The sequence below is a fragment of the Panicum virgatum genome, chromosome 7K, assembly GCF_016808335.1.
Source record: "Panicum virgatum strain AP13 chromosome 7K, P.virgatum_v5, whole genome shotgun sequence".
Lineage (NCBI taxonomy): Eukaryota > Viridiplantae > Streptophyta > Magnoliopsida > Poales > Poaceae > Panicum > Panicum virgatum.
Window position 1 is genome coordinate 47,182,281 of NC_053142.1, and position 8,889 is coordinate 47,191,169.

Genomic DNA, 8,889 nt, shown 5'->3' on the forward strand with positions numbered 1-8,889 from the left:
GACAAAACTTAAACCTCTTGCATTTTGGAACATCAATCCTTATCCGTGTTGGATCATCATGCATGGCCTTAGGCATCGGCGGGTTCTCCAAATAATTGACGTCACATCACACGGAGACGGACGCTCTTATCATCTGTTGACAAGCAAAACAGGAGTGGACGCGTACAATACAGCAACAGCGCCGTCGACAAAATGTGTTGCGCTGCCGCGGCGGATTCAACCGAATTAGCCGCGCTTTCTAGCTCGAGGTCGTATCACAAAAGGTGCACTTGCAGCTTGTAAATAATAATACTATTATTTATCCATTATGCAGTATTATAAACTCGAGGTGCACGTACTATCGTGATTTTTTTTTCCTGGCCGGCGCCACGCATCATCATCTCACTGTAATTAGTAAAGCATAAGTTTTTTATTTTATTTTATTTTATTTTAAAAAAGAGTATGCATTGTTGTAGCTGTGCAAGCGTTTGGCAAGCACACCTGAAAAAGGAAAGAAAAGTTGTCCAGGGGATTTCGAGCTCCGGTGATGGAGATGCAGATGCTCGTGCTCCTACGTGTGGGGTGGAGACAAATGCTCGCACCAATTCATCTAAATGCACGAAAACGATTTGACTTGCCGACCCCTGCTGCATGCCTCAGCGCATGCGAAAACGTTTCCCCAAGGAGGAAGAAGAAGTAGGATCGGAGGAGGTGACAGCGAAGAGATAGGGATCGATGGGCAATTTTGGACATGCCACGTACAGTGGTCGCCAGGTGGCTGTGGATCGCGGCGTGCGTGGCGGCGATGGATCGAGCGGGAATATTCCGCGGCCGGCGTATCCTGCCCTCGCCGTCGGCTGCGACGACCGCCCGGGCCGGGCCCCTGGGCGGAGAGAGGAGGAGGATCGGCCGGCGACGTGCGGCTGCTGAATCGGCCGTGCGCGCGCCTACCGCCGCCGGCCTCGTGGTGGCGGCAGGCGGCTACTGGCTGGTGGTCAGCAGGTGGGCCCGTCTCGCGGTCGTGGCCAGGCGAAAGAGCGGCGGCGCGACGGGCGCACGGGCTCATCGCCGCCGCACCCGCGCGACGCCGTCCTGTTGATGGGCTTTGGCACGGTGGCTGGCCCGACCCGCCGGCACGTTCGCGTTGGGCTGCTCGCCTGCGGGCCCAACGGTTCTGTGCTGCTGCAGCGGGGGGTGTGTATGGTGTGGGCTGCTACAAAACGAAGACCACGTTTTCATTCTGAAAATTTAGAAAACCAGGCAGCACAAATGTGAATGCTACTCCGTTGCAACCGGAGAGAAAATAAAAAAAATCATCACGAAAACACTAGGATCACCATCACCATGCTAGTAGTAAGGGCATGTTTGCTTTACTACAACTAGCTTAGGTTTAAGTACGTCAAATGTAGTGTAGTCAAGAGGGTATGTCTCGTGGGAGTGGGGCAGGGTACAAACAACGAGCGATGTGTCATACTTTTGCAATCCAATTTGCAACTGCTTAAGAGCAACTCCAACAGATTGATTTTCTCCTTTTTCTTTTTCATTTTTCTCAATATAGGAGATTGATGTTGAAAAAACTACTTCAGCAGATTGATTTTCCATCTCTCTTTCCCCTTTATTTTTTTCTTAATTTTCAATAATTTCTCTCCAATTCTTAATAGAAAGGGGAGACATCGCATCTCTCTTTCCATATAAAAAGGGAGAAAAATCAATCTGCTGGAACACTTCTTTCATATATGTTGAAATTGAGAAAGTGGATTTTTCTTTACGGTGAGAAAGGGGAAAAGAGAAGATCAATTTGTTGGAGTTGCTCTAAGAAACTGTGGGACTGGTAAGGTTGAATGTAATGTCGAGTGGCTGGAGCCTCTTGTACTAATATAGTTAAACCAGTGATTATATACGTTAAACCGTTACAGGACACCAATCCGTTGTCGTCCAGCGGTTAGGATATCTGGCTTTCACCCAGGAGACCCGGGTTCGATTCCCGGCAACGGAATTTTTTTTATTTTTCTTCTCGCATTTGCCGAAGTGTTTAGCGAAGCAACACATTTTTTGCGCATCAAATCTGTCTTAATCAACAATCAAATCAACTTCAACCATGTCTTAAACATCTGAGACGCGGCTGCGTGCCGTGCCAGCAGCCCAGCACGGCATCGTCTTCCCATCCACGAATCGAAACGCCGTCCTGCCTGTCCAAAACCAAAACAAGGCCACGCCGCGCGATCCCCCACCAGCCAACTGCCACAGCGTCGTCTTCTCTTCCCCATCTGCGCTGCGCCGCCCGCCACCGAGGACCCAGGCGGCGAGAGATGGAGTCGCCGTTCCGGCCGGACGTGCTGAGCGGCAAGGCGGCGCTGGTCACGGGCGGGGGCTCCGGCATCGGCTTCGAGATCGCCACCCAGCTCGCGCGCCACGGCGCGCAGGTCGCCCTCATGGGCCGCCGCCGCGAGGTCCTCGACAAGGCCGTCGCCGCGCTCCGGTCCCAGGGCCTCAGGGTACGCGACTCCTGCCCACTCTACCTACCACCACTACCGTGCTTGTGTTCTTGCGCTCCCGTTCGGCGCGCGTTTCGCTTAAAGATTGCTGCTTTATGCTCGGCACTCGTCAGCTGGGGGAAAAATTGCTCTTTTGCTGGCAAGTACTACTAGTAAAGATGGGAATTCGTTAGTCGTCCAATGTCGTGTGCAAGAGTTATTCGCTGAGTTGCTCTATCCTAGTACTCTTGGTTCAACTAACCCAGTGCATTGGAGTAGTCCTGGAACCCAACGCAGTCCACTCTGTGCAAGACACTTCTGGTCGCTACTTGCTGTTCGTTTAGTGGTGGAAAATGTGGTTCTTTGTTGCCTAACAAGTAGGGAGAGAGTTTGTTACTGGTTGAGCAATATTGCTTCGAGAGATTCGCTGAATTGCTAAGTCCTGGTTGACCGAATCCAGGGTGCATCAGTTTAATATTGTCTGGGAAGTGCCACCGATGTAGGAACGAGTCTGTGCAGGCAGCCAAGCACCGAACGGACCTTTAGAATTCAATATGCTTGTGCCTCTAACTCGTCATATAAAATTCCTAAATTAGTATGCCCCTGCCATGGTTCGATGTAGTAAACTACTCCCTCCGTTCCAAAATGTAGGTCGTTTTGGCTTTTTTAGATTCGTAGTGTTTGCTATGCATCTAGATATAACATATGTCTAGATCCATAGCAAAATATATGAATCTAGAAATATCAAAACGACCTACATTTTGGAACGGAGGGAGTATTCAATAATTCAAGATCGCCGTGGCATGCAGGCTGTTGGTTTCGATGGAGATGTCCTCAAGCAAGAGGATGCTGCACGGGTGCTTGCAGCAACCGTTGAGCATTTTGGAAAGCTGGACATCCTTGTCAACGGTGCAGCCGGCAATTTCCTTGCTTCCCCAGAGGATTTGAAGCCCAAGGGATTCCGAACCGGTACTTCATCATAACGCACCCTTGTTTGATTCCATGATGCTCTTGTTCCAAACTTGCGCACAATATCATCAGTATACTGAATCTTTGTTTGCTTAATCATACTAACCTGTTCCTCAAAAACTTGTGTGCTATTAAGCTGTTTTCTGTACTTTTGTACTTATTATTCTACTGTTTCAGGGAAGTGAGTGTTGACAATATTTTCTTCAAGGTTCTAAAAAACGCTAGACGCTAGGCGAACGCTTGCCTATGGTTTAGAGTTTTTTGTGATTAAACGTAGATTGAACATGATTAAACGTGTGTTGTGATTAAACGACACTGTGATTAAACGCAACGCTTGGCCACCGTTCAGCGTTTAATCAAGATTAAACGACGTTTAAAAACGTTTTTTAGAACACTGATTTTCTTGCTGCAGTTCTTGACATTGATACTGTGGGTACATACACAATGTGTTACAAAGCCATGAAGTATCTCAAAAAAGGCGGACCAGGGAGAGAGCCATCCTCTGGTGGTCTCATCATAAACATAAGTGCCACACTGCACTACACTGCAGCTTGGTACCAAATTCATGTCTCTGCTGCTAAGGTACTTATACCTTCTTTAACTGCACCTTAAGAGAAAAGTGATGAAATGTGTGGACTTCTGATGGTCAGCATCTATAGGCAGGCGTGGATAGTATCACCAGATCATTAGCCCTGGAATGGGGAGCAGATTATGACATTAGAGTCAACGGAATCGCACCAGGACCGATTCAAGATACTCCAGGAATGAGGAAGCTTGCACCTGAGGAAATGAGCAAGGGGCGTCGAGAAATGACACCATTATTTAAGCTTGGAGAGAAATGGGACATAGCAATGGCCGCACTCTATCTGGCTTCTGATGCAGGTCGGTTTTGTTCTTCCCTGTTTTCTAACCAGATTATCAACAAGTTCAACTATACACAGAGTTTCAGTTAGTACTGAGCATCCTCTTATCTGAAGGTTATCTGGAAGTGGTCTGCATGTGCATTGTTAATAAGCTTAATTGTGATGTTTGCTGGTTATGTTCATTCATGTCTCTTAAGTAGTCAGTTTAATCCCCAATGGTTGATCTGTGTTTCTCAGTAAGTGAATAATAGGTTCTAGTGTCACTTTGTTAGAAAAAAGGGTTTAGCCTCACCTGAAAACTTAGCCATTTTTGTTGTCGCAAGGAGAAAAATCAACCATTTGATGTATGGTTCAATCTGATATACAGGAAAATATGTCAATGGGGCTACAATTATTGTTGATGGAGGCCTTTGGTTAAGTCGTCCTCGCCATATTCCCAAGGAGGAAGTGAAGGCGCTCTCTAAGGTTGTCGAGAAGAAGGTCAGGACCTCTGGGGTTGGCGTGCCATCCAGCAAATTGTGATGGCAAATTTGGCTATGTACCTCTTCAGTGTGTTCTGTACCATATTGATGTCACTCACCAGTATTGTTGTCAGTTTGGTAATGCCAGCTGAGCAGAGTCTGTTTAGTTGAGTGGTATGTTCAAACATTTACTGTCGTTATCTTCCCAAACGGATTAGAAATTAATATCGGATCCGAACTATTACCAAATACTCACATTCTGTCTTCCAAACCGTTTGTTCAAATTATCTTTGAAAATGGAAATGTTATATTGAATATCCAAGAACTTGCATATCCCTCCCCGAAATGAGTGCCAAACATGGCAAATTGGCTCTACGGAGTTGCGAGAATTTATATTTTTTTCGACCAAAGGCACTTTGCCCAGCTTTACTGAAAGAGACCTGAAAACCCTAACTAGGCAGAAAGTTTTTTTTTTGTGTGTGTAATAACTAGGCAGAAAGTTTACAATGGCCGAATCTGCTCGGAACTCCGGCTTATAAATGTCTGGGCTTCTTTCTGGGCTTCGTTGAGCTGATTTTTGCAGGATGGATACGGCGCCACGGCGGCGACGAAGGCCCTGAATGACCTTGGGCCGTTGGGCGAGTTGGCTTCCTTGGCACGTGCTCGGAGAACACGAGGGAGAAGAAGATCAACGCCGTCGTTGTCGCGGTGCCGTGGTGTGGCCATGTGGACTGTGGTGTGGAGTATTATAAACAGGACGGGCAGAGGCCGGCCGCAGCCGCCAACTGCAGAGTGCTCCTTCGGCCCTCCTTCCTTCCCCATTCGCGCCCCAGAGGGCTCCGGAACCGCGAGGCCGATCTGAGCCAAGGCGATGGAGTCGCCGTTCCGGGCGGACGTGCTCAAGGGCAAGGCGGCGCTGGTCACCGGCGGGGGTTCCGGCATCGGCTTCGAGATCGCCGCCCAGCTCGCGCGCCACGGCGCGCAGGTCGCCATCATGGGCCGCCGCCGCGAGGTCCTCGACAAGGCCGTCGCGGCCCTCCGCTCCCAGGGCCTCCGGGTGCGCCCCCATCGATTCCCTCCGCTCTACCTTGCATTACTACGCGCCGAAATTGATTTGCCTGTCGGTTTTCTGGGTAGCCTGAGTGCTTTCTGGTCGTTGGTTGGTGAGGAGAAAAACGTTTTCTTTTTTTGCTCCTAGTAATGTCCCTAGCAGCTATAAATGTTAATTCGCTTGTCGCATCGTGTTGCATCAGCGTAGTCTGGCGGTCTTGGCATAGGAACGCGTCCCCAGCAAGGTAGCATAGGTGTTTTCAAAACTCTGAAAAAGTGAAAAATGCTCGAGCCTCTTCCTTGTAAAACAAAGCTTGCATGCTCCATGCTATGATCATGATCTTAATGTGCTGAACTTAAGATGAAGACATAAACTGGTGTTACTCTTTAGTCATCCATGATCGATGTGGCGTGCAGGCTGTCGGTTTTGATGGAGATGTCCGCAAGCAGGAGGATGCGGCCAGAGTGCTCGCGGCGACAGTTGAGCATTTTGGCAAGCTTGACATTCTTGTTAATGGCGCAGCTGGCAACTTCCTTGCTTCCCCAGAGGATTTGACGCCCAAGGGATTCCGAACAGGTACTTCAACAAAGCATGCTCTTGTTTGCATTCAGATTCGGAGAAGCTCTTTGTTCCAATTGTTCGCCCATTGTCAGCAGTACACTGAGTCTTCGTTTGATCAATTGTGCTAACCTGCTAGATTAATAATTCTGTCAGCAGTACACTGAGTCTTCGTTTGATCAATTGTGCTAACCTGCTAGATTAATAATTCTGTCATAAACTTGTTTGTTCTACTTCACTTATTATTTATGCTGTTTCAGAGAAGTTCGTATTGACCAAATTTTCTCTCTGCAGTTCTCGACATTGACACTGTGGGCACATACACAATGTGCTTTGAAGCCCTCAAGTATCTGAAAAAGGGTGGGCCAGGAAAAGGCCCGTCCACTGGTGGCCTAATCATTAACATAAGTGCAACACTGCATTACACTGCAACTTGGTACCAAATTCATGTCTCTGCTGCTAAGGTACCTGGATCTTCTCTGAACCACTCGTTAGGAGAATAATTGGAATAAGCATATTTGTCCTGATGGATTGGCTTGTATAGGCAGGTGTTGATAGCATCACAAGATCACTGGCTCTGGAATGGGGATCTGATTATGACATTAGAGTCAACGGGATTGCACCCGGACCAATTCAAGGTACTCCGGGACTGAGGAAGCTTGCGCCTGAGGAAATGAGCAAGGGGCATCGGGAAATGATGCCATTGTTTAAGTTTGGGGAGAAGCGGGACATAGCAATGGCTGCTCTCTACCTTGCTTCTGATGCAGGTTGGTTCTATTGTGTATGTTTCCTATTAAGTGATCTGCACCGCTTACCTAAAGGTCATACCGAAGAGCTTTTCCGCACAGCTAATAGAATTAATTAGGTCTATGTTGTGTATTTTTGCTGGTTTAGGTGTAATCATGTGTCTGAAGACATCAATAAAGCAGAGAATGGTTTAAATTCACCTGAAACTCAGCCATTTGACGTATTTAATAATTTGTTTGCAGGCAAATATGTAAATGGGACTACCCTGGTGGTTGATGGAGGCCTTTGGTTAAGTCATCCCCGCCATATTCCCAAGAAGGAAGTGAAGGAGCTCTCAAAGATTGTCGAGAAGAAGGTTAGGACCTCTGGTGTTGGCATGCCCTCCAGCAAATTGTGACCATATCTTTGCCACCCTTCTATGTGATCTGTAGCATCTATGCGTATTGTTGTCACCAAACTCTATTGTCTATGTGGCTCTTTGTATGCTGAGAAGAGTTTGCTTAATTGAGTAAGTTCAAATATTTACCGTCCTTTGTTCTCTTCCAAGTTGCATTAAAAATACTTTGATTTTTTTGAGCGACAATAGTAGGTAAACCCCTTTGGTGGTATATACTTATATATATAAAGGAAAAGAGTTGGCAGCTGTACAAGGGCATTGAGCCAAGAAAAGGAGAGGTCTAAAACAGCTCTGATTCTATGTAATTGCAAAGAGGCTTGGTGAATTCAACTTCTCAATTTTGGAATGCAGGCCTGATTTGTCTGAAAATGTGGCCATTCTCTGTTCCAGATGTTCCAGGAGATGACCTATGAACAATGGGGCTTGTAATCCTTCACTTGCTTTTCGAATCATAGGAAACATGGAAATCCCAGAGAATGTTCAGGGATTAATAACATCTAGAGCTGAAGGAACACTCATTAGTCATTACACTGATGAAAAGCTTTTTCTTCAACTTTTGAGCTGCATAACACAATGTTGTGGGCTGTTTGCATCGAATGCTTCTGGGATATCCTCCCTAGTAACTATCAGCACCTCTGTAGACACGTCCTCCAATACACTTACCGATTGCCGGTCTGAATATCATCAGTCAGTAGGAAATTTGACAGAACTGGAAAATTAAGGAGAGGTAGGTTATTACCCAAAGCTGTGGCAATACATTGAGGTTCTTTCTTGTCCTAGCACTCTTCCCTGTGACTGAAACAGTGCATGTTTGTTTGTTTCTTTTTTTTTTTTTTGCTTCACAACCCTTCAAAGTACTTTCAACCAAAGGTGTAATTGTATCTCTGGAGCTGGAGCAAGGTCTTATGCTGGTGGTTTTTGTTTGATACCCTTCTGGTATAGATGATAGAGATGATTCTATTGTTCGGATCCTGACTCCGGCTTGCTTTTCTTGCCTCCCGTGATCCCATCAGCACCTCCATCTCTCCAAAGATGGAAGTATAAGCATCGACATGCTTTGTGGCCAACCTTGTACAGAAGGAAACCAACATCTTCCAAAGGCGATCGAGAGACATGAAAAAAAAAACAAACATCCAGAGCATCACAGAAGATGCCAGCCAAAAGGTCTTTGTTGGCAAATATTCACATAATGTGCTATGAACACAAAGTACAACATCATTGTCACTCATCTCTTCATATTGTCAATGAAGTGTTTTGCTGAACAATAAGGCTCGTAGTCTAGTTTAGGTTAAACATGTGGTCAAGCATGTAACAAAATATGCAACTACCGCGAAATTCAGAAAAGTGGGATGATTTATATGTGTAACAAAACATGTAACAACTATATACC

At 46.6% G+C, this 8,889-nt stretch overlaps 2 protein-coding genes and 1 non-coding gene across 3 annotated transcripts; all 3 read left to right on the forward strand.

The window, feature by feature from the left end:
• Nucleotides 1–1,903: 1,903 nt before the first annotated feature.
• TRNAE-UUC lies at nt 1,904–1,975 on the forward strand. Its single transcript has one exon. It is a non-coding gene; the product is annotated as a tRNA-Glu (tRNA).
• A 140-nt stretch (nt 1,976–2,115) lies between these two features.
• On the forward strand, nt 2,116–5,017 carry LOC120641762 (peroxisomal 2,4-dienoyl-CoA reductase [(3E)-enoyl-CoA-producing]-like). Its single transcript, XM_039917991.1, has 5 exons — nt 2,116–2,474; nt 3,263–3,422; nt 3,835–4,004; nt 4,082–4,304; nt 4,653–5,017. Exons 1-5 carry the CDS (start codon nt 2,289–2,291, stop codon nt 4,805–4,807), a joined length of 894 nt encoding a protein of 297 aa, XP_039773925.1. The 5' UTR covers nt 2,116–2,288; the 3' UTR covers nt 4,808–5,017.
• Nucleotides 5,018–5,509: 492 nt separating this feature from the next.
• On the forward strand, nt 5,510–7,645 carry LOC120641763 (peroxisomal 2,4-dienoyl-CoA reductase [(3E)-enoyl-CoA-producing]-like). The gene is made up of 5 exons (XM_039917992.1): nt 5,510–5,803; nt 6,214–6,373; nt 6,650–6,819; nt 6,900–7,122; nt 7,345–7,645. The coding sequence occupies exons 1-5, from the start codon at nt 5,618–5,620 to the stop codon at nt 7,497–7,499; spliced, it is 894 nt and encodes a 297-aa protein (XP_039773926.1). The 5' UTR covers nt 5,510–5,617; the 3' UTR covers nt 7,500–7,645.
• The last annotated feature ends 1,244 nt before the right edge of the window (nt 7,646–8,889 follow it).